Raw genomic sequence first — 26,673 nt, forward strand, 5'->3', positions numbered from 1 at the left:
CGCGATAACACGTTTAGGAAAAGAACAACCGGTTGGGTTTAGGAAAAGAAGAAAGCGACGGTTGAGTTAAGGAAACGTGACAAGCAGGACACGAAGGAAATGTGACACGCGGGACACAAAGGAAACGTGACACGCGGGACACAAAGGAAACGTGACACACGGGACACGATCCCCGGTCTCCTGGGTCAAAGTCCTGTGTTTGACCCATCCTCCACCCGACCAACCTCCCTACGCAGATTTTCGCCCTTTCATACTACTCGCTACGGCGTAAATTGACATGCAATCGCAAGGTAATGTAAGTCAATGGAGGCCAAACGGCGCTGATAAACACGCTAAAAAGAGAGCATGCGTCTTGATAACACGCCAAAAATGGCATACGAATTGGCGTGTCATACATCTGCCACTTCATGAGATCATCAGTCTGGTTCTTCAGTCTCAAACTAATCCAGTGATAGCTGTCTGTACATCCATGGGTACATTGCGAACAGGAACTGCTAATAGCAAATTGGGCATACTTTTAATGGTGCTATGGGGCCGCTAATGAATTTGGCTGTTTGTTACAAACCTTTTAGTGCCCACCCACACAGATATTGTACCAATAGCAATTTACAGTACTGGGGCGCCCAGCATGCACACCTGTTTGAGCGTGCACTCCACGTAAAAAAGACTCAGTCCTTACCGCAGCAGCCACAGGTTAGATTCCAACCCATGGCCCTTTGCTGCTTGTCATCCTGCTCTCTCCCCTTTCCTGTCATCAGCCGTTCTATCAAATAAAGGCCTAAAATGCCCAAAAAATAATCTAAAACATTATAGTACCACCCAGTATCCGTCAGATGCAAAAGTCATACCAAAGATATACTTTTAATTTCAGTTTGACTTAAAAATGACATTTCTATCATTCTCATAACTTAATTTTTGCCAAATGTTTTTCATATGAAGACTGTCAAAAAACACAACACTATAGAAGAAGAGTATCTAACCAAGTTTTACTATTGAAATTAATATTTATTTGTTCTGAAACTGTAATTCACTGCTACTATCGCTACTTTACATTAAACTGCAGCTGCAGGATCAAATGAAAAACAACCTAAAGACAGTTGGAAGTACTTTGGTTGCAAAATATGAAAATATTGATACTTTGAATGCACATAAATTAACGAACGTGCATAAAGAGAAAAAGATTAATATAAGTGGTTATTATGCAGATAGGTATGACATTACAGCCACTTCAGTTTGTCAGTTTCTCTATGCACAGATTCATGAACTCCTTTATTGTCACTGCATTTAACTTTTATAAGTGCACCCAGTGGGACAGAAGACATCTCAATTCCCACAGTCCAAGTGACATTCCTAAATAAACATTTAGGAACACATTTTAGCAACAAGGCAATTGAAATTGCTTTACATCAAACATTAAAGAGCAATTTAAAACGTGTAAAAAAAAAAAAGAAAAACTGGATTTCACCTCCTATGTTCGGATGACCAAAGCTTTAAACTGTTCAATCTTAACTTTTTCCTGCATAATCATGTTTGACTATGTTAAGCTGATCATTTTACTGTCTGTCTCCAATATTGATAAAGTTAAAAGTATACTAGTGTAATATTTGCGTTGGATACTGTTGAAATTTTATCTAGTTTTTGGGAAATCACTTTATTTTTTATCTCTTAAAACTGCAGCAACTTCCATTTCTCTGTGAACCAAGGACAAAATAATTTACAACTTTAATACCTCTAGAGTCTGGATGATAATAATTCATCTAATAATGCATCTTGTTTCTTGTATTATGATTAATTGAAGTATGTAAATAAACATACATTCTCTGACATTTCTGACTCAATGTCGGTCAACAAAATGTACAGTTTTTTTTAATTTAAATAACAGGTTTTGTATAGTGTTATAGCAATTTAAATGCATTTGTAATATCTTGGGTAAAATATTTTTGATTAAAATATATTTTTAAAAGCTTCATATTTTCTGATTGTCATTTCTTGTGTTTACAAAGTTTGTATGCTTAAAAACATTTTTTATTGTCTTGACAATTATCAATTTCAATTTATGTATATTTTATATAGGCTGTTCCTTTATATACTGGCTATATGTACGGGCTATTCTGGATAGTTTGTGGCTTTCCCTCTGGGGATCAATGAAGTCCTATTGATATAATAATGTATTTGTTGATTTATATTTTGTATTTTTAATCTGTAAGTAGTGACTAAAGTTGTTAAATAAATGTAGTGGAGTAAAAAGTACAAAATTTGTCTCAGATGTAGTATAAAGTAGCAGAAAATGGAAATACAAGTAACATAGTACCTGACCAGCTTGGAATCGCTTTGTTGTACAGCTATTAGGGCACAGCTTTAGTCTTGTTTATACTTTTTGGACAACAATGGTGGTCTATTTGTTACTATGACTAGGATTGGTTAATTATTACTTTTAATAACCCATAGTTTTACTTTGTATAAAACACTTAAACCAAGTAATGTAATTCTATCTACAAAACCACAAAACATGGACCAAGTTAATCTCATTTCTGGTCCTCAGGGCGGTTTGGATAATCCCATGAAGAAAAAGCCCATGAAATCCTGTCCACCTTCAGAGCGTTCGCCTGGTACTTTGGCCTGCATGCTATCCGTTACACAACCTGACCTTTGTGCCCTCTCCTCCCCTTTCCTTTTTTACACTCATGTCTGACTCAGCCAAATGCCAAACTAAAAGAGTTTCTCTGTCTGTTCATACTGCAGCATAGATAACATTTAACACGTAAACAACATATGACAAACATGACACGGACTCCACATGGCTGGTTAACAGGAATACATCAAAGAGAACTGCACCATGCTGCATCAATGCTTCACTGGGCTGCTAATGCATGCTGACAGCCTCTACTGGCAGCAGTGGTGGAAGAAGTATTCAAATCCTTCACTTAAGTAAATGCACTAATACACCACAAGTGAAAATACTCCACTACAAGTAAAAGTCCTGCATTCAAAACCTTTCTTAAATCAAAGTATGTATCAGCAAAATATAGTTATAGTATGAAAAGTAAAAGTTTCTACTCGATGTGCAGTAAAATGTTCCCTGTCAGTGTTTTATGATGTTTCTGGATTAATATTATGGCTGCATTAATGTGTACGTTGCATTTTACTGCTGTAGATGTTTAAGGTTGGGCTTATTTTAGTCTCGTTTTGCCAGACCCTTGCTTATTTTAACTCATTTATATACCGTTGGTTAGTTTAATCTACAGCAATGCATCTTGTTATCATCATACGCTTGTAGTGTCGCTGTCCTGTGATAACCATGTATCTGTAAAAAGTCAACTTTTCGTGGTGTCAGAAAAACAGCCCTGTTTTCAGCTTTGTGACGAGGCATTTTCTAGCTGATCCAAGAGGCTTTATAAAGACTTTATTTAGCTTAAAAATTATGAGAAGTAGTGGAGTGGAGTAAAAAGTACAATACCTGTGAGATGTACAATACCTCGAATTTGCACTTAAGTAAAGCACTTGACTGCGTTTTGTTACTGTGGCTAGTGGTGACTGTGGCTTGCCTTGGCTTTGAGCTGTCTGCCTCCGTGCAGGTCAATCCAAGCTCATCTCACAAACACCAGGATTATTGCTGCATTCACTGTCTGTGGTTAAAAACAAACAACAAACAATTTGGAAGTACTGATGTGTTCAAGTCTATAGCTTTCTTCTGTTGATTATGGTTGCTCCAGATCAGTTCATAAAATTTTTGACAACAAAAATTACTCTCAAACAATATTAGAAACTCTAGTAGAACAATATAGTTAGCTAGATTAACCAAATACTTGCTTAACAAATGACATTCCATTAGCAAACGTTAGCATGCTAACACTCTAAGATGGTGCTCATAGTAAATATTTTTTAACATTATTTTTACTTATTTCACTGTCAGTGCTAGGATACATAAACATAAATATATTAAGAGACTTATACTGTAAGTATCAGTCATTGTGAACATTTTGACGTAAGCACTTAATTTAAAGCAGACATTTCCACCATCTTTTAGCAAAACTAAATGGTGAACATAATATACGTACCTGCTAAACATTTTCTAACATTACTTTTACCAAAGATCCTTTATACTAAACCGTCTCTGCTTTTACATATATTACCGTTAGTACTAGGATCCATAGTATAAATGTGATACTAATACATAACATTGGCATTGTGCGCATGTTAGCATGCTGACATTAGCACTTAGCTCAAAGCAGACATTCCATCATCCTTTAGCGATTTTTAGCATGCTAACATGCTTAACTACTTTTAGATTTAAAAATACTTTTACTCATATCACTATCAGTACTAATATACGTAAATATTAAGATAGCAATACATAGCAACGTCATTGTGAGCTATTAGCATGGTGGTGTTAGCAAATGTTGGCATGCTAACAAGCTAAACTTAGATGGTGAAAATTAATTTTAAATATAAATATTAAATAAATAAGAAATAAAGTAAATTATACCGTGCTTCCTAAACTTGTTTTAAATTGAACCCTTAAGATAGTAATACATAGCAATGTCATGGTGAGCATGTTAGTATGCTAGTATTAAGAAAATGTTAGCATGCTAATGCATTAAACTACGATGGTGCGAAGGGGCAGGTTTAAACATTCATTTGACTTAGTAAAAGGATACATAAATATATTAAGATTGTGATACATAGCATTGCCATTGAAATCATGTTAGCATGATTGCATTAGCATTTACCTCAAAGCAACTCTGTGCGCATATCATTTTATTTCCACATCAAAAGTCACGGAAGACGGGCGACATGAGGCTTGAAACCCATTTTATTATGACAAATGTACAAGATCAGATTCATATGAAATAACAGTAAAGTTAACAAAAATGTAAGGAGCAGACAAAACACCAACAACCAGTCTACTAGCATCTATACACAGTGGACAAGGTGTCTTTCCTCCCAGATTCATCATGAGGTAAATAGGAAAACTCTGTTAACACTTCAGTCATTGGCACCAACTTCCTCCTTTAATCACATCGCAGCCTTTACTTATTTCGCTCCTTTCTCTTCTATGCAGGTCTTGCTACAGGTTATTTCATAACCGTGAGATACATATTAATACATTCTCCTTATCTCTATGGAGAATTTAAAACAGGGTTACATACAACACACAGACATCCATATTCCTTTACTCTCTCTTGACACAACTCACCAAACACACACTTCTATTACATTTGTGGAATTGGGTTTTCGATATTCTGTCCAGCCAATCTAAAAGCTAAATATGTGTGTATAGAGGCCCAAGTTGTGTGCACTGCAAGCAGCACATATGTTTTGTCCTGGAAGTCATGATTTGGCCATCACCAGTATCAAAACGGTATGATAAATAGAGTGGTTTTTCCTCTGTGAAGACCATGCTGAGACTAATTTACAAAATATTTTACAAACAGGCTTCATGTCCTCTCTCAAATCAGATTCAGCTGTCCTAGAATATTTTCTATGGTTATCCTTTCTCTCCCCCCTAGCTTCTGTAACATGACTTTAGTAGGTCAGCGCATGCTTACCTATGCAGATCCACTGCAAAATAATGAGACATCCTGCAGCATCTACTTCACAACAGGTCAGGAGATTCTTAAAACATGCCAAAGGTTTCTGGTTTTGTTACAAAAACTGTTGTGCCAATATTACTTTCCTACAAAAAAAACTATTAGAAACTCATGCATTCCCCAAAAATTGCCCAATATATTTTTCCATGATTAAAAAAATGCCTCTAAATATATTACAACAATAAACTACAGATATACACACAGACTGGTTCCAGCAGAGGTCAGTGAAGTCATTGGTTTGTGGGGGTTCTGTCCATTTGCCCCATTCAAAAACTGCATCCTGACTATAGCTTCAAAAACTAATTATTCCACTAAGTTGTTTATTTTTAACAATCTTGAAATGGTCTTGAGTTCTTAAAAGTCAGCGGTTTACTGCACCCGGACTCGAACGTCAACTCAAGATTATGAATAGAGAATGTGAATAAAACACAGGAAGATCAAGGGGAGTAGAATAGGAGAACAAAAAAATTAAAACAAAAAGAAAAGGGGGCGTTTTGAAGCTTAGTGTTATTTAGTTAAAAAGCCACGGGTCTGCAGGTTTTTGAACTTTCTATGAAGGACAATGTACAAAGAAAATAAGACACTTTACATTTCGTTCAAAGAGACAACAGCAAATAAAAGTTTAGATATACAAAAAAATACATTAAAAAACAAAAATCATCAAAGGGAACATAAATGTAATAACAGGAAACTAGACTACAGCTCAAGATTAGGAGGGACGAAAAATGTTTCCACAAACGAACGTAGTATTAAAAGGAACAGGGGATTCACCACTGATACTGATGGCAGCGCACATAGTTAAAATAATTATATATGTATTTAATATACAAAAGCAACTTTATCATTCAACAAAAAGTTAAAAGGGGAGGGCTGACAAATGAAGGTTGGTCTACTAGTCTTGAAGGTTATTTGACAAGAATAAATAGTCTCATCTAACGCTTCTACAAATTATAAGCCAGAATAGTTTGAAGCAAAAGTTTGATATTTGGGCTAATTTAGGAGGAGAGTTACAGTAGACACTAGGGTTGGGGCGACTGGACGAATATAGCATCTATCGGCGATTGGCTGAGTACATCGCTGTTTTTTTTTTGTTTTTTTTTGGATGATTTTGTTTTTATTTTTCTAATTTAGTGATCAGTATATAATGTATATAGTATATAAACAGAGTTGAATTGAATAGATTGACTCCATTGTAACGGATACCTGATCCAGCTATTTGTGTGAACAGAGGAACAGAACTTCGAATTAATTATGGAATGACTTAGTTTAATCCTGAAAAATTTTAAAAGCGCCAGTCGTTAACCATTTAATCAGGCAGTCTTAAACTATTTCCTACACAAACAATTTCAGTGCCAATTTTCCATCAATGTAGACAAGTACAGGAGATAAAATTTGTAGAAATCCTGGATGTAACAAAATAAAAAAAAAAACGGGATGATGTGAGGGGAGAAATGAGTGACTTGTTTTTAGAGGAAGGAGGTGGTTTGGCAGTGGAGCTGGAGGATGTGGGTAAACCGATTATTACCAAACAAGTGAGAGGTGATCGTTTGGTGCCCTTATTTGTAGTACAAACCCACAGGGACAGCATCAGACTGGTGACAGGGATCCAGTTCTTACTGTAGCAGAGATTGCGGAGACTCAAGGTCCAGATGACACAAATAAAAAGGACGACGAGGAAATGTTCGTGGGGGAGGGAATAATAAAGTTAAGCAATATAAAAATACAATACCACAAAAAATGAAACAATACACTTTTTTTTTTTTTTTTTTACAAATCTTCGTTATTGCAGACGTAGTCCACTAGGTCTGTGACTCCTAACAGGTCGTCTTCGTCTTCTTCCTGCGCCGCCATCTCCTGGCCAACCAGACCGTTTGGTGCTATGGCAGCGGCTGGTGTGGCGCTGATGTTTTTGGGTGGCTCCAGATGTGGGGTGAGGCCTGGAGTGGCGGCAGCGGGCTTGCTAACGAGGCCCTCGAGGCTCTTAATCGGGCTCTGTCCGTTGGTGGGTGGCAGCGCCACCGGATTGCAGACCACTGGATTTGTTCCCTTTGACTCCTCGTCCTCTTTTTCAGCTGCTTTGTTCTCCTTCGGTTTCTCCTCCTGTTCCTCGTCGTCGTCGTCCGAGTCTATGCGGTTCACGCGTTTACGGACGGGGCGATCCTCCTCCGACGATTCGTCAGAGTCATCGTCCGAGTCGTCGTCTTCAGAAGCTCTCCTGCGTTTTAGTGCAAGACGTCTGCGCCGCTGCCGGGAATCTTCCTCTGAGGAGTCGGCTTTCCTCTTCACCCTCCGATCCCTCGACTCCTCCTCAGAGTCTCTGGAGAAACTCGCTGGAGAAAGAAAACGAGAGATGCCTTTAGCTGCCTGTAATTCTGCCAGGATCACATCGATATACTAAACAACTGGTTATGCAAATAAGATCGTTAAAAAATATTTCCGTAAACATAACTGCTATTAGCAATAGAAATATGGCCTCTATCCTATCCATATTATGCTTACATCGACGGTTGTTTATTAAGCAATTAAACAGCTGGGTAAAGCTGAGTGGCACCACTAAATGTACTAAAACTAAACACAGCATAAACACCCTGCAGGAGGCCTCCCTTCCCTTTATCTTTAATAGGATTTGCAGACATGACTGTGTGACTCACCTCCTCCCCACACACTTCATTTATTATGATAAAACTGAAATGATATATAGTATAGTTTGCATCAAATCATTGTTATTTTTAGCCGTACGTGACTTATACAACTTTAATGTGTAACGCTATCTGAATCTAAGCTTTATTTTAAAGTGAAATAGCAGCAGACAGCAGTACTTTTGCAAATGGCATAAAATGTCATATAAACATGGTTATTTCAGTTTCAGGGTAAGCTATATTCCAGTTTTACACATGAGCTAACTTTCTTGCAGTTTGGTGATCGGACTTCGGCTGAAACAAATACATTTGAAAAAAACTGTTAAGGCTGAATTCAACATTGCTGACCACGTTCTCTCATCTCGGTGAAATGCCTTCTGAGTAAAAATACAGTTAATTTGTTTGTTGCAATGGCCTTAACTTATTACTGTATATCCATGGAACACAAATAAAACTAATTTATCCGCCCGTATACAGCTATTTGATATGTGATGAATAGGTAAAAATAAATAAATAATAATAAAAACTGTAGTTGCATGCCAAATTATGACATTTTTGTGTAGCCTAACTTGTCTTAAAAATACAGAAAAACAAGATACGGTATGCCCAGCTAAAACGGTAGCGACTCTGCCGTTGATTCTGTTCAGATGTTTCATATCAAGTGTCTTCAGTATCTGAATGTCACTGTCCATGGTGCTGACCAGGTTTTAAGCGGGCAGCTATATTAGTTTGGACGGGACATCTTCTATTCGCACAAATACAGTGTCGTTTTGTAAAATAATTAGACGACAGATTAGAAAAAGCATTAGAAAAGGCATTATTATTATTACTACTAGCATTGGTCAAAGGTCAAAACCAACTGTGTGTTTCTGACTGACCCTCACTGTCGGAGCTATCCTGGCGGTGTCTGGGTTTCATTTTGGCCCGGTTGGTTTCTGCCTGAGAGCCTTCGGACTCGGACGTCTCGCAGTAGTTCACCTGCTTCTTCAAACTCCGCCGAGACCGCCGTCGACTCATGTCCAGATCACTGTCGCTGTACTCGCTGGAGCCTTCAGTCGCTGAACACACACAAAATAATAAGTTACAAATGTATGTGAATAAAATCTCCTCCCATGAATACAAGGCATTAGAAGAAAATGTATATGAGATACTAAGTGTACTAAGTTTTAAAATGGCACATTAGAAATTCCCTGAGCCAAGGTGGTGTCTTCAAATTGTTAGTTTTGTCAGACTGACAGTCCAAAAATAAAAATATATTCAATCTACAAGATCGTGGACATTTTACACTTTGTGCAAAAACAAAAATTCAACCAATTTAAATCATCAATTTGACGTGGGATTTTTTGTATATATACTGACACAAATTATAAACAGCAAAATATTCATATTGGTGCGTATTACAATATGGCAAATAGATACAAATACATATCTCTTTGTTCCATTTCCACCTTCAAACAAACAACTTAGTTTTCCTTAAAAACATAATTTCTATCTATATTACCATACTGTACCATGCCACTACTGAAAGTTGATATTAATAACACTGCAATGGTATATCAAGCATTTTTTTTTTTTTTTACAGGTTTAAAGTATTGGCGACAACAAGCACAAAAACTTATTTTCAGTCAAAAATAATGTAGACGATCGCTGGCTACATTAGCGGTCTTGAGTCGCGACAGTCTCGTGAACTGCTCCACTATATGCAACAGTTTACAGGACTGTTGTAACTGGCTGGTTCTAGATATATCTAATCAAAATATCTAGCGAATCTAGAAACCTCCGTCTTCAGGAGGAATGGACTTAAAATAAGCTGCACACTGATACAAATGATCAGCAACAGAGGAAAGAGTTGAAGGTGCTTTAGGTAGGATTGGGAAGATCTAGTACTTGGCCAAAAAAATTGAACATTAACAACTTCTCAGTCCCTCCCCCCTTTCTGCTAAAGCCTAAAATGGTCTCCTAAGCCCCTCCCCCCACAAGGGAGAATGAATGCGTGTGCATGAGCAGTGATTGACACGCAGTTAGACACCCCCCAATTGCAAATTGCAAAAATCGCACTACAGGCTGTAGGTGGTGCCAGAGGAGCCAGATTGTTTTTAAATGACCTGCTTCATGTAGTTCTACTGGAACATAGGGGCAGTTTCAGCAACTATGACAGAAAGTTAGTTTTTTAAGGCTTACCTATTGCACCTTTAAAGAGAGAGTGTAAGTGCATGTTTTTGCTAAATGTGTACTAACTATACTAGAACACTAACTAACAATTTATATACCTATTTCGTCTTCATCTTCCTCATCTGTCTCCTCTTCTTCATCATCCGAGTAACCCCGCGGTCTCCGCCGTTTTCTGGAGCTTCGTCGTTGTTTCGGTGCCTTTCTGGGCCGCGAAGAAGTACGATGCCTGCTGCTGTTGCTGCCAAAGTCGCTGTCATTGTAGTCCACCTCAAACTCACCGTCCGTGTCATTTTCTGACACGACAAACTCTTCTTCTGAGCTGCATCAAAAAAATTAGGAAATACTTGAATTGACAGTATTCAGCTATGAGCAAACCAAACTCTCTTTATTCGAGTGCAAAAAAAAAAATGGTAATGGTACGAGATCAGTCAAATGGGCCAAAAAGTCCGTGTGGTTTGGTACCTTTCACTGATGCGAAACTCGTCCTCACTTTCCTCCTCGTCCACGGTGCTGTCGCTGTCCAGGTCATTCAGTCGCCTGCGTTTTTTCCTGCGCTGACCAGCGGAGGGTCGTGGCGGGCGGCCGTTCTCTTTCCCCTCATCCGCTTGAAGGATGACGGACATATCCTTCCCTCTGTGCCCTGTGATGTTGGCCATGTCTTTGCCCCGACCAGCTCCTGTAAAAAAATAAATAAATAAATAAAAGACTCCCCCTAATCATTTCCTAAGATCTTGGAAGGAATAGTGATATTTTGAGAAATACGCTTGTAGAGTAACATGAGATAATCAAAACCACATTCATGTCTCTTCTGTTGGCTTCCTTTTTTTTCCATGTTAAAAAAGGTTTTTGGGGAGTTTTTCCTTAAACTAATTGAGTGTCTAAGAACAGAGGGTGTTGTAGGCTGTACAGATTGTAAAGCCCCTTCATGCTGGGCTATATAATAAAATTGACTCCCCATGTCTGTACTCTAAATATGAAGCCAGCAGCATAGCTTAGCATAAAGACTGGACATTGGGGGTAAACAGCTAGCCTGGCTCTGTCTAAAGTAACTTCTAAAGCTCACCAATTTACAGGTTATATCTCGTATTATGGTTTTATGAGTGAAAAAAAAAAAAAAAAAAAAAAGAAATAGTCCAGCACATAATGCCAACTAGTGGAAGTTGGCACACCTTCCCCCGGAGAAAACGTTGCTGAAACTCGCTGCAGGGACGGCTAGCAGCAGCTGGGTGAAACTGGTCTGTTTCTAACATTTTCTCGGCTTTCTAACATTTTCACATCAAGGACCCTAAACTGACACAAATTAAACCCCAGACCCCCATTTGTTAAAGTTTTGTCCAACGGCCCGGGATCTGATAGGATTCTTGCTTTTAGATGTTTATAACAGAAAGTGTATGAAACCCCAAATATGTATGACCAAACTAGTCATACATTCTGTCATTGTGTTACTTATGGATGGAATTATAGTGAAAATAAATGAGCTACCCTTTGGCTGTGGACCCCCTGAAACTTCCTCAAGGACACCTGGGGGTCCCCAGACCCCACTTTGGAAACCACTGTGTTACTAAACCCTGTGTCCTCTCGCGAGTTTTAACTTTTCATATATATTTTTCTTTAATTAGATTGTCCAAAACTGGGCTGCCACCCTATTCCACCCGGGTAGATCTGCCACTGCGCAACAGCAAAAATAAAAATAAATAATCTTTCCTCCAAAGAGGGCAAATTGGCTAATGCTTGGGTACTCTTAGCCCGGCCTTGTGCACGTTATGAGTACTGCTACTTCAAAATGATTTTCTAAAGAGAAAGAACTCATGTCCTCGTACCTCCGCCCTCTGCTTCTTTGATGTCTTCCTCAATTGCCTCCTCGATCGCCTCGTCAAATTCATCAAATCTGTAAAATTAACATCGACATAGACAAGAATTAAATTGTATGTGGGGTAGAAAACATTGTATTTCATCAGTACATGGTGGGGTTATACAGCAAAGAGAGACTATATGATCAGTAACTACAACAGCTGAATCACTCCAGGGTGGTGGAAAAAAGAAAACTTTGAATATTAAATTAGCATTGGACACAAGATGCAATAAAAATGTACTACTTGCATCACTATATAACAATACTGTACTACTACTACTATACTGTTATTATTTTTATATTTATATTATATACTATAACATGGTATTCTTTTCCATTTCTAGTATATAGTATTTTAGTATTGTATTATTACTACATAATATAAACACTTTATAATAACCATCAGGAATAAACGGTAAATTTATAGTTAATTAAACTTTAGTAGTTATTTTACAGTTAACAATGAAATGATAATTTATAATGTTTACTTATTAGTAATTCTATAATTTGTCATATTAACAGTTTATTGTTGCACACATCATAACATTTTATAGATTATATTAAGTATTTGTTAATGATTATCAAGTGATTTGTAAACCTATAAGAAATTGTCTGTAATCCATCAATAAACATTATTTAGATGGCTATTATAGCGTTTAGAAACTGACGGATATAATAGTATAGTAAAGCATCTATAAGCATTATTTAGGTAGCTATTATCAGTGCACAAATAATCACCAAAAAACATTTAATGTAATAATAATAATAATAATAATAATAATAATAATAATTATTATTATTATTATTATTATTATTATTATTATTATTATTCGCATTGTTTGTTGCAACTTTATTTTAAATAAAATATAAGTCAGCATATAAAACCCCCTAGAAAGAGTAATGTACTTATAAAATCTTAGTGCACAGACCTGTAGCTGATGGATTTCTTTGTCCTCGTAGACCTTCGGCCCCAGCTCTTACTGCGCTTTGTTTCTTTCTTCTCTTTGATGATGATCTCAGGCTTTTCTTGCTCCTCCTCCACCTGTAAGGAGTGAGAGTTGGTCATTTATGTCAGAAACATCAACGGGTAATTATGTATTTATCTGGCAAAAAATGTACAATCTCACATTATGTACTTACTGAGGGCGTGATGATGTTTTCAAGACTGATTCCAACATAAATGAGACGCTCTTTCCTGGAAGAGATATTACACATTAAGAAAGCCTTTCAATGTCAAATAAGTGGTAAAGTACAATATAAATAATAGTAATACCAAACCAATATACTCTAAACTTTTCAGTCGTGTTCAAATGTTGGCAGCACTGCAAAGCTTTTACTGTGAAGGAGCTGAAATTTCACAGTAAAAGCTGTGATTAAAATCCAGAATGACCCCCCACCTAAATTAAATCCTTAAACACTGGTTCCTGGCTATTTTAACTTGACACCCCATGCTGGGATTGCTCGGGTGTCAAGACGTCGAGGTTCCAAGCGAGCTGAGGCGATACCAAAAGGTGACGTGAAAACCTGCAGACTACTGATTGGTCGGAGAGAATCGTCACTAATCACTGTGTCATCATTGCTAGCGACAGACGGGGGGGTGGGTGGGGGGGGGAGATAAACCCGCCATTTTTAAATAGTTTAGCCAGGGTGTTTTTTGTTTTTGCTGCCTCCAGCTTCTTTTGAAACTAAATGTGTCGTCTGGCTGTGGCAACAACACACCTTTGAAATTCTGTGTGTGTCGCGTTAGGTCACGGCAGTTTCCTGCGGCGTTGCTGTGACGACCAGCCATGCTACTAAAGCAATGTAAAATGGAGGACGGGGCACCGTGGCTGAGTCGAGTTGAGCTGAGTAGAGTAGAGTCGAGCAGGTACCATGTAATCGAAAAACGCCATAACAAATTGAAAATCGCATGATTACATTGTAGGATTCATGAAATAATTAATAAAAATTATTTGCCTTTAAAATGTATGTTTACCACGTCATATGACATAGTACACAACAAACAAATATTCCTGATACCACTACAGATGAACATTTGATATCCAGGAATTCACATTATAGACACCACCGCTGACTATCCTCGTCTGGCCACGATAAGGCACAATGACCAAACACGGTCCACCCACTTACTAGGTTTCCAAATGTTAATGAACAGATGAGGCACAAAATGTCTCACCTTCTCTCGGCCCGTTCCTTCTTTTTCAAAGCAGCGTCGAGGTTTTGGAGCTGCTCATCTAATTTGTCACAGAGTAGCTTCTGCAGAGGGGATTAACGAGGAAAAACATTAAAACATACTTAATTTTTTTTTTTCTTTAATATTTGGTGCTCGGACTGGTACGTACATGTTGACAGGGTGGACAGAACCATTCTCCGTCGGGGATGATCATGAGGGGAGGCCTCAGACAGGCTGTGTGGTACCCGCTGTCACACGAATCACACAGCAAGATCTGAAAAAGAGATGCTGACAAATTAATCGTTTGCATCATTTTCAAGCCAAGATACCGAACTTCTTCCTTGGCCCCATTTTTACTAGTCTATATCCACGACGTTCCACCTCGAGATTTCTTCCGGTGCCGCAGGAAATTCTGCCGGATGCACGTCTTTTCGCCGATGTCTGTTTCCTTCCGCTTTCTTTGTGTTGGAATTTTAAACTCTGGTGGATTTGTGAGGACTATGGTTAACTGCTCCTCAGATCTCTGCAGGGTAAATCCAGACAGCTAGCTAGACTATCTGTCTAATCTGAGTTTTCTCTCGCACGACTAAAACAATGAACGTCCACGTTCCACCAAAACAAGTTCCTTACCGAGGCTATTTTGCAGCGGCACCGTGCGGAGCTTATAGCGCCACCCAAGACGATTGTGATTGCTTTAAAGAAACGCCAATAAACCAGAGCACGTTTTTTCTTCCATCCCGGAATGCTGTGTGGACTAGCCAGACCCTCATTCGCAACGCTGTGGAGGAAGGTCTGGCAATGCGAGACTACATTTTCACCAATACGTGGATTTGATGTATTTGAAATCGTAAACTGAATATCTTTAGGATTTGGGCCGTTGGTCGAACAAAACAAGACATTAGCAGCAACACGTATATGGTTCCTCACTTATAATTACAGGGATCTTAATGCATCGTAGTTTAACTGGCCAAAAATCTTAAAAACCAACATTTTAGAAATTACTTATCTAAATTTAAGCTCCGTGTAAATTCACGGGTTCAGTGTTCATTTTTCCACCAAAAAATAAATAAATATTCTACTACATTTTGGTTCTTTAAAGTACATTCTGCAAATGCTAAACTAATATCGAAACGTCCTTAACTAGAATTCAGAGCACTAATATTGAGGTTTACATGATTCAACTTTGTAAGAGTAAAGATCTGCAAATAATGGAATAGTTAATCCTTAAAATATTTATTTTTTTGCAAAAATATAATGCCAAAATATTTCCTGGTTTCAAATAGTAAAATGATACAATTTATTGCAATTTTGTTTTTTTGGGGGGGGAATAGTAATTGATTTTTAAAAAAACTCAAATTGTTGGCAATATTAGGAGATGTGAGTACCCACCAGCTCAGGGTGATTTGGAAGACCGCAATGTTTGCAGGGGTCGTCATTAGGAGGTAGGTCGTCGTCTGAGGATGTCGAGGAGTCCGAGCTTCGTCTTTCTCGGTTACGATTCCGCCTTTTTCTGCCTCGCTCAACCTTGTAGTCTTCGTCGCTGTCGTCCTCCTCCTCGCTCTCCTCCTCCTCCTCGCTGGACTCCTCCTCGCTGTCGTCGTCGTCTTCGGAGCCTTTCTTTTTACGGCGTGTTCGTGTGTTGGACCACCGAACCTTCCGTCTCTTTCTCCCCTTAAACCAGCACAACATGTTGACTTTCAACAGAGCAGATACGTTGCTTACAACTTAAATTACTCACAACCATTTCCCAAATTCATGCTAACTGGCCTTGTACTATTTATTTATTTATTTTTTTTACCTTGCAGTGGCCCATTGGTTTCAGTTCAAAATGCTAAAATATGGCTGCACATTTTCAAAACTTTTTATTTAAACTTTAATTCGACCGTGAAAAAAAAATAATTTAATATTCAAACTGTAGTGACTCAAAATTGACAGTCTATGTCTAAGTGCAACAGACCGTTCGACCTATTAACCTACAGGTAAACAAAGCTAATAAATAAAAATGTCGAAAGACACTAATGCCATATGCATTATGTTATGTTTGTATTAATTATAATGTTAAAACGAATTACATGTTGGTTTTTTGAAAAAGTGACATCCATAACGGAAGGTGTAAGCAAATGTCATTTTTTTCGTTGTTGCTTAAAACATGCAAGCACCACTGGTATGGTCCTTGTATCGGATAACCTTTTCATAAAAGATCCTTTGAAAAAGATGGAAATAGTGCACACTAGTGAGCAGTCTTACCTTAGGTTTGGGCTGACCCTCCTGATCAGCCTTTTTCTCTCTTGGTTTCTTTTGAACGGCCTTCACCACCTCCTCCTTCTCCTCCTCCTCCTCCTCATCTTTTTCTTTCTCACCCTCGTTGTCCTCACACTTCTCAGCCGGTGGAGTAGCCTGAGATTTCTCCAGCTTCCTGTCGTGGATCTCTACCACCTTCGGTGTTGGTCTGGAGATTCTGGGCGATCTCCGAAGGGATCTCCCTGTGTTGGTATCGGACTCAGAATCCGCTTGTCTCTCCTCTCTCTGAAGTTCAGCTTTCCTTCGGTGGGCTCGGGGCTTGATTTTCCGACGGTAAAGCTCGGACGGCGCTTCCCCACCATTCGCCACCCCTTTGTTTGCCGCAGAATCCTCCTCTTCACTTTTGCTTTTGCTTTCCTCGTCAGCGGGCTTTTTGGTATCCAGTTCTTTGCTCGGGGGGCGGGCTTTCTCCGTTTCAGTTGAGGATTTGCTGTCGGGTTCTTCGCTCACCTTTTGGTGACCAGATTCCTTGATTTTGGTCGAGGTTTTACTCTCTTTATTAGCATGTTTCTCCTCCTTTGATTCGTCGGTTTTTGTTTGTGTATCAGTTGTGGAATCCTCTTTCTTTTCTTTGTCTTGACACTGGGGTTTTTCACTGTCATTTTTAAGTTTTTCCTTGACAGTGTCCTTTTTATTTGCACTGTCCGTGTCCTTTTTATTTTCCTTGACAGTGTCCTTTTTATTTTCCTTGACCGTGTCCTTTTTATTTTCATCGACCGTGTCCTTTTTATTTTCATCGACTGTGTCCTTTTTATTTTCATCGACTGTGTCCTTTTTATTTGCATTGTCCGACTCCTCTTTATTTTCTTTGTCTTGACACTGGGGTTTCTCACTGTCATTTTTAAGTTTTTCCTTGACAGTGTCCTTTTTATTTTCCTTGACCGTGTCCTTTTTATTTTCCTTGACAGTGTCCTTTTTATTTTCATTGACTGTGTCCTTCTTATTTGCATTGTCCGACTCCTCTTTATTTTCTTTGTCTTGACACTGGGGTTTCTCACTGTCATTTTTAAGTTTTTCCTTGACAGTGTCCTTTTTATTTGCACTGTCCGTGTCCTTTTTATTTTCCTTGACTGTGTCCTTTTTATTTTCCTTGATGGTTTCCTTTTTATTTTCCTTGACTGTGTCCTTTTTGTTTTCCTTCTGGGCATCCTTTTTATTTTCTGATGACGGACACTCTGTCTCAAATTTTTTAGGCCGTTCTTCAGACCACTTTTCCTGTTCTGCGTCTGGCCTTTCAGGTTTTTTATCAGTTTCTTTGGAGACGTTTGTCTTCTCAACAGCGCTGGATGGTTTATCTTTCCCTTCAGATGCTTCCTCTGTCATCTTACATGCAACTGAGTTAATCTCAGTTTTGTCATCCTCTTGTGGCTTTGTCAGATCGGGTTTAACGGCCACGGCTTCTACCCCCATAGCCCTGGGCGTAGAGTCGCTTATCTTGGAAACGGAATGTATCGTATTGTCTTCACAGTTGACAGTTTTCTTTACATCTTCAGGCTTCTCTGTCTTCTTCGTCTTTTCTGTGTTGGTCTCGGAGGCTGCACTGGCTTGCTCTGGCTTCATCTCTGCATCTTTGACGTTATCGTGCTTCTCTACAGGTTTACATGATTTGTCTAGCTTTTTAATAACAGACGACTCGGCACTCTCTTCAGCGTTGGATGTTCCTTGTGATTTCTCACCGATTACTGGTTTGTCTGCGTTTTCAATGACCTTAGGAGTTTCTGTGGCTTCTTGAGTCTCTGTATTATCACTGTCTTTTAGTATTTCTGTTTTTTTAATGACGGATGGTGATACAGCGTCAGCAGATTTCTTTGCATGATATTTGTTTGCTGTTTTGATGACTTCGGGCTTTTCTTTTGCCACTGATTTATCCAATTTAGTCTCAGATGTTGCCGTTTCTTTAGCATCACCCATTTCTGCTTGCTTCATGTCTGTTACATTTTCTGACTTCTTGGTTTCTTCAGTTTGATTTGACTCCGATGGGTCTACACTGGCTGGTTTTTCCTCCGAGTCTTTTGATTCAACTTCTTTGGATGTGACTTTCTCTGACTCACCAGCCGTTGATGTTTTATCGGTTTCCTTTAATGTTTTGTCTACTGTACAAGACTCTTTTGAAGCTGCTGGTTTGGATTCTTTTATTTGTTCATGCTCTTCATTATTAGACGACTTCTCGGGTTCATTATTCACGTCTTTAGGTAAAGGCGGCGGAGACTCATGTGTTTCTTTCTTTTCTTTTGATGTAGTGCTTTCCTTTTCTACCTGCACATCTAGGTTTTTCTTGCAAGAGTTTGCTTGGTTTGATGCAACTCCCTCTGTGACCTTCTCTGCACTGCAAGCTTCATCCTTTTTATCTTTCATATCATCCTTGTCTGTGGATGGAGAGTCATTTTCTCTCTTTTCTACAGATTTATCTGCATCTGGTTCAACCGTCTGCTCTTTTGGTGACTTGCACAAATTACTCTGGAAGCCTTTCTCTGATGAAGGCTGAACTTCACCATTAACGTGATCATTTACATTCTGCGCTTTCTTGGTCTGTTCAGGAGCCGAGTCAGCTTTAGGAGCTTCTTTCACCTGTGAAACAGATGGGTTTGGCACTATGATGCCACTATGTTTTTCAAAGTCTTCACTAAACTTCATTCCTCTTTTTTTCAAAGGGATTTTCGCCTGTTGGTCATTCTTCAGAGCCTGCTGAATCTCCTCTGCACTGTTCTTCCTAGCCTCCTCTCCTTTTTCTGCCTTTACTGATATACATGGCGTCTCAGAGGAGGGTTCACTTGTTGCTGTGCTTGTTTTAGTGTTCGACACCTCCATTGGCTCTTCTTTTATGTTGTGGGCTTTTGAACCGATACCGAGATCCGTAGGCTTTTCTGAGTTGAGCTCTGCTTCAGTTTTGCCTTCAATAGTGCCATTTAGTGATGATTTGGCCTCCGAAGTTTCTGATTTCATGTTGTCTTTCTGCGTTACTTTTTCCTTATTCTCGCTCTTTGGTGAGAGTGGACCAACATCCTTGTTGGAGTCTTTGTTGTCTTCATCCGATGAGTCCTCAATCTTTTTAACTTCACCTGTAATGTAAATATGGAACAAAAGATCAAATTACTTCTCGTTTCAATGTTTGGTGCCTCATAACTGTAAAATCAGATGGGTAGCCTAGTTGCCAGTTATGTCTCAAATGGTACTTCAATGGACAAACGACAGGAGTGAATGGTATAGCACACAGTGCACTGGCATGCGCTATTCTTGCAGTATAACTGGCAGTTAAGTTTTGTACAGTGGTAAAGTGTGTGATGGTGAGTTTGTTTGATGACAATCTTTACGTCACATGGATCAAAGTGGACCCTCTCTGACACGAAAGTATGAGGCTCGCTTAACCGTTCCACCTTTTCCTTTGCGCTACCATAATGGTATTACCCTAAAATCTATATCTGGAATTTGTGAATCACTTCAGAATCATAGAAAATAACCTTATTTCCTCTGTGTATTGTTTTTTTTCCCCCACACCTAGAAAAGACTTATTGTTGAAGTAGGTTTCTTTGTCTAGAACATGCTATTAACATGATGATTACGGTTGGAAAAATGTTATATTTCCATATTACATATAAAAAAACAGTTACTTGTAACAACAGAAACTGACAATGACAATAAACTAGTAATTTAAAACTCTAAACTTTACCATCTTCCGTTTTCTCTTTACCCTCTTCACCGTCAGGTTTGGTTTCTTGATCTTTTTTTAACAGTGCAGGGTCGATTTGTGTCTTCAGCAGAGCCACAACCTCAGCCAGGTCATTTCTATCTCTACAGGTAGAAAAGAGAGGATCAGTATAATCACTTATTTTCCAGAGTAAATAACACACACAGTGCCCAGTTTTATAGAGAGCATTAGGGCCGTTACAGAGTCAACGCATCGGTACGCATACGCGTCCGCAAGGCTACGCATCGCTACGGCCGCCATTATGCGTCGATGCGTAGCCAAATGTGTCGTCCCAGTTTTTGATACGCGACGATGTGCACAATACTATGCGTTGTCGGTGGGGGCGACACCGTATGTATTGTACATTACTCAAAAATATTGAATCAACTTAGCTGAGCAAATTCATCAAACATAGGACTACTGAGTCACATTTTTCGGTATGTATCAACGTTGTGTGTAGTCTATGCTGTGTGCCCTCCTCAAGAGGCGAGAGACAGACCCAAATGTATTTATATATTTTTAAAACCTGCTAAACCATGTTTAAGCAACCTTTTATCAATGTATTGGTCAGTGCTACCCAATCATAGTACACTGTACTGGTGGGGAAACACGCCAGCATCTGATAAAAAGAAGTCAGCCAGCCAGCTGCTCCCTGACAAGAGCCACTCTCTCCGGGAGGGTCTGGCTCTGCAGACCGAACACCGTGGAGCACTCTGCTACCCCCTGTTGCGTGGGCGGTGTATTGCATTTCACACATCGCCTGTGACGCTTGGGTCTACTTGCGTCCGCTGTTTAGACTATGAAAGGGAGCGCGTTGCTTGTTCGCGTTGACTCTGTAACCGCCCTTAGCATTTAAATTTCATTTCATAATGCTTAAAAGGTCCAATGTGTAGGAATTCTTTTTCTGGGTGAAGAAGAAGACTCCTGTTCCTGAGATTTGGATTTTGAGTAAGTGTGGTCCTCCATGTTTCCTTCTTCAAACTTGCCGGGGCCGGGAAGCTACGATACCCATTAGCAGCATTAGCAGCACCTGGGAGTTCATGATGTGACAGCGAAAACGTGAAAGGTGGAGCAGTATGTCCTGTATGTCCCTTACTGGCTAACGTATTTCAAGTTGGCGCGTGAATATGGAGCGTCTACCCCAGTTCATGCAAATGCAAACGTAAAATTTCAAGCCAATAGCCAATACTTGGAATTGATGGTGGAGGTAAATATTCATGAAAAAGGACAAGTTTGTGAACGGGCAACACAGATCTTGATAATGAACAACTAAAAACGTTGGACCTTTAAAGCATATTTGTTCTAAAAAAAAAACAATAATAAACACTTTTGTCTGCTTACTTGACGATGCACTTCCACGACGACCCGTCTAAGTCGTCCTGTTCCTCCAAATAAACGCGCACATTGTCGTCCTGGTCCAGTTGAAACCAATACATCTGACCATCTTTGTCCCGGCCGATCGGCTGCAGCCGCATCTTATCTGGGTCCTCCTCATTGATGGCAGTTTTGAACTTCACATTGTCATCAAACTGACACTCACACAAATACTGGAGAAAAGTAGAAGAAATGCACAGAATGTTTCAAAATACAAAAACACATATTACTAAGACTTACAATTATATCTAATTTTAAGTCAAATGTAACTTTCTTGAGTTCTGTGAGTGAAAAAAAAAAAAAAAAAAAAAAAAAAAGGTAGAAATAAATAATGTTGCTGAAAATGAATCTGAGGATTCATAGTTACTTAGCTGCAAGGCAAATCAAAAATTGGATTTGAAGTGTGGCTTTAACGTTACTGTCAAGAATAACAATTAACAGTTCAGAGGAAAAAGATCATTATTTTATTAGTAGTATTCACATTCTCTCACACACACACACACACACACACACACACACACACACACACACACACAGCAGTTTGTCAGAAAATAAATATTATTTGTATATGTCAAAAACAAAAATAATGTATGATTTTCATTTTTTTTGGGGGGCATTTCAGCCTTTAACTGAAATAACAGCTAGATAAGAAAAGGGGGAGAGAGAGAGGGATGACATGCAGGAAAATCTTCTCAGGTCGGACTCGAACCCTGGACCTTCTGCGTTGAGGCATACACCTCCACATATGTGCGCCTGCTCTACCAACTGAGCTAACCTGGCCACAATGATCAGATTTTTTAAACACCCAAATATTGACACATACCAGCATCAGAGAAATCTGTTCAGTTAGGCTGTAATTTAAATCAAAAGATGTGAAACAGAGGCTCTTTGATTGACCTAAAAGTGTTCTTAACTACTGAATATGTTTAATATTACATGGTCATAATTCTGTCAAATTTTGTACAAATAATTAATAAGGAGAAGTTCATTGTGACACAAGGGTATTTATAAAAGATAGTGTATTATTATCTATTATAGACAGATGCTTTAATGTGTTAAATACAACTAAATTTAGTTTGGCAGCAATCCACTCAGCTTAGCAGCATAGATAAATAAATAAATACAAATACATACACACACACACACACACATACATACATACATACATACATACATATATATACACATACATACATACATACATACATATATACATACACACAAATATATACATATATATATATATATATATAAAAACAATGGCTCGGGTTAATTTATTACTTTCTTATGCTACACCTGTGCCTCTTTCACTAAACTCTGTCCCAACCATTTTCTTTACTGCTGAAATAAAAAACAACAATTAAAATGTGTGAGATACAGTTAGGGACAACACCATTGCTCCAAGAACCCAAATCACCAGCAGATCCACTTCAACATATGTCATAGGACATATTGGACTCCTCAGAAGAGATAAGTCTCTAAAGTCATTCCTACTCCCTATTGCACGTTCTGTCAACCTGAAAAAACTGGAACTTTCCTGCACGAGGTCTGGGAGCGTGAACAGGTGCAGGAGTTCTGGAATAAAACAACATCGATAATGTGTGATGTGATAGGATGTCGAATTCCTACTGACCCGACTGTCTTGTTACTTAATGACGACTCTAAATTACACCTGCTTGAGAGACAGAAGAAAATTTGGTTAGCTGGCTCAACCGCAACCAAGAAAATTATATCTCAGTGCTGCCCCCCCACCCCCTTGCTTTGTATAAAACAGTGGTTGGTGTATTTTCTGGACAGAGTTATGCTTGAGCTCTCTACAGCAAGGATTAACAAAGCCAAGTCATCGACTATAGACCTGTGGAAAGGTGCAGCAGCGCAGGTATCGGTCCTAATGACCTCAGCATCACAGGAAGTAGAGGAGAGTGACTAGGCAAGGTGGGATTTCTGTTTTTGTTTTTTTGATACCGCGGAGGGTGGGGGGTGGGAGAGGGGGGGTTGTTCTTGTTCAAGTGTGTTTGTCTGTTCTGTTGTTGTTGTTGTTTGTTTAAAATGGAAAAATAAATAAAAAAGTATCATAAAAAAAAAAAAAACAGTGTGCCTACTTTAAGTATCCCCGTCTTGCACTCCGTCGGCAGCTCCTTGTATCCTTTTTGTTCGAGTTCCCATGCCCAGGTTGTGTTGAACTCTTGACATACCTGTAAGAAGAATTGAGACATTTAAATCAGCAAATGAATGTATTTAAATTTGAAATCCTTGACGTATTTCCTTGTTATAGATAATTAGGGGGAAATAAAATCTAGATTGGGGACAGGGAAATTTAATGTTTGGTAGGTCATGGTGTTTCAGCTGGTTTTTTGATGTGTAGTTTTATTTTTTATTGTTTTAATCGTAGGACTGTATGTGTTTGCATGTGTTGTATGTCCTGTTCTCTTACATCAGGGACCATGTTGGAAAAAGTGTTTCTCGTTTTTACATGTTATCCCTTGGATCCCCTTGTTGTCTTTCTATATCCATAAATAAACCAAACCAAATTGTTTTCTAAAAAGAATGCACATCACATGTCAGTCAGTCAGCCATTTATTTCATTTGTAAAGAAGTATACTGTAACATGTATTATCAGCATTTTCTGCTGTCGCTCTGTTTTTCTGGAAACGGATATGATGTAGTCGCCGTTGGCGGTACCGTATAAATAGAAAATATTGATTCTAGGAAAAAGAATCGATTAAAAAAAAAAAAAAAAATTACCTTCACTAGATACTTCTCCCATCTGTCTGCTGTGACCGACTTGCCGATCTTCCTCAGCAACTTGACGTGAAGATCAACCAGCAGCTTTGGAACTGAGGAAACATTAGAAAGACACGGTGGTCACTCATAAAGAGTCTGAACCCCATTTTAAACATGATTTAGCACCAGCCACACACACACTTTATTAGAGGCACACAGTAAATAATAGTGACAGATATCATAATCGGTAGCTGTGATTGCTAATGGAATGCTTACTCACACCACAGTTCTGGTGCTGTGAATTGGAATGGCCATTAAGGTTTATATCCCGAAATTTGTTTTGTGACACCTGGGTCTATTTACCCTTCGGTATATGACTGATCATACTTTGCACAAATTAAATTGATCATATGTGTAGATTGACATGCCATTGATGACAAGTTTTTTTAAGAGTACACTTTTAGAGCTGATTTACGGGTAGCCAGCTCTTTAAAATGTTTGTATCTATACACTTTAGAAAACAGGGAGGCTTCATACTAAAATAAATATGATAAAAGCTGAACATTTACGCACTCAAGTACTGTACTTAAGTAGAAATACAAGGTATTTGCAACTTTATACTTGGACACCACTACATCTCAGTGGTAAACATTGTACTTTTTACGCCATTACATTTGTCTGACAGCTTATGTTACTTTTCATATGACAGTTTTTCATCCCCGTCCTGCCCAGTAAAAACCATGTATCTCCAGATGCGTTGATGTTGAATGTTTGTGAGAAACTCGTTTTATTAGACAGACATTCAATCAGGAAGACGTCAGACTGCGATGCGCCTGCGCCAAGCAACCCCCAAAAAATAGTCAAGTTATCTATAATAAGCAACCCAAACGGAAGTAGAACGACTTTGCTTTTATATACGTACACAATTAATCACACGGGTATGCATACCAGTAAATTTATAGATAATACAACTACGTGTACTAAATGTAAGCGATAACGTCATTGTATATAATTCACTGGCAGAATCGTGTTTTAACCCCCCCCCCCAAACCCTTAGTCAATACACGTAACATTGACACATACCCGGATTATTACCCCTGACCTTTGCACATATTATACAAAACTGTAAACCTTGGCACATCCCCTGACCAATATTTTTTGCACACCCTGTACTAAACCGTTCAGCCTCCCTTCTTTCCCTTTCTTTAACAATTATATTTTACATGTTATTTTTGTTGTTATTTTTATTTGGTATGTATGTCTTTTTACATACTTTTAATTGTAATATATCTTTTGTGTATTTATGTTATTGACTGTAGCAGTGCTTATTGTTTAATGTGTTTATTGTATACACCAAGGCAAATTCCCTGCAAGTAAAAACTTATTTTGGTACTAAATGATTCTAAGCGCCAAAAAAAACAACTTTATTTTGAAAGTTTCCACCGGAGTTCCTCGCCGTTACGGGTTGCTTGACAGAAGCTGGGCGAACCACTACATGGCAAAATATTTTAACTGTTAATAAAGTGCACAATCGCGTGCCCGTCACAGACGATGACATCTTCACCGAATAATGATCAAAATCCACGATGTGTTGCACGAATTATCGCCAGCTTTACTGCCTCACAAACACTATTATCGCCACACATTTCTGTCTGTGTTGTGTTACGAGTGTTGACGTTACAGCAGCAGATAAAGGCTGCCTGGAGAAAAATTAAGCCCTATTCAAAAGCCAAAAAGTGAGAGAAAACCTCGACTGATTCGGTGGGCTCACACCTGAATACTCATTTAAATATGCACAGACACGTTTTCCACTTCGAATAACAGCTCTGAGACGCAGTTAACTTATATTTAAGTAAACAAGAAGGTTAGAAAACCACACAATAACACACAACTAGCTAACGTAGCTGCTAGCCTGCTAGCACGGTACCATCATCATTGATGCAATGGTTGAAGTCTCTCCTCCTCCGTTAGAAGCTGGGTGTTTTTCTGCCCTACCTGAGGATGTGTCCTGCAGATATCTCTCCAGCTGAGGAAAGGTGAGCTCCGGTAAGTCCAACAACGCTCCGTACCGCTCCAGGAAGGAGCAAATCACGGCGTAATTTGGACACAAACCCGGGGAAGAACTCGCCGTTGCCGCCGAAGCAGCCATCTTTTCCACACCA

General features: G+C 38.8%; 1 protein-coding gene across 1 annotated transcript; it reads right to left on the minus strand.

Annotated features, from left to right (window-relative positions):
- Positions 1-6,671: 6,671 nt before the first annotated feature.
- rsf1b.1 (remodeling and spacing factor 1b, tandem duplicate 1) lies at positions 6,672-26,673 on the minus strand. The gene is made up of 16 exons (XM_039777103.1): positions 26,507-26,673; positions 24,533-24,624; positions 23,890-23,982; positions 21,755-21,960; positions 20,396-20,517; positions 16,675-19,787; positions 15,817-16,098; positions 14,597-14,701; positions 14,431-14,510; positions 13,395-13,449; positions 13,184-13,296; positions 12,223-12,290; positions 10,865-11,078; positions 10,501-10,721; positions 9,109-9,288; positions 6,672-7,921 (listed from the first exon to the last, which is right to left on the minus strand). Exons 1-16 carry the CDS (start codon positions 26,658-26,660, stop codon positions 7,359-7,361), a joined length of 5,661 nt encoding a protein of 1,886 aa, XP_039633037.1. The 5' UTR covers positions 26,661-26,673; the 3' UTR covers positions 6,672-7,358.

Source organism: Perca fluviatilis, chromosome 16 (assembly GCF_010015445.1).
Source record: "Perca fluviatilis chromosome 16, GENO_Pfluv_1.0, whole genome shotgun sequence".
Lineage (NCBI taxonomy): Eukaryota > Metazoa > Chordata > Actinopteri > Perciformes > Percidae > Perca > Perca fluviatilis.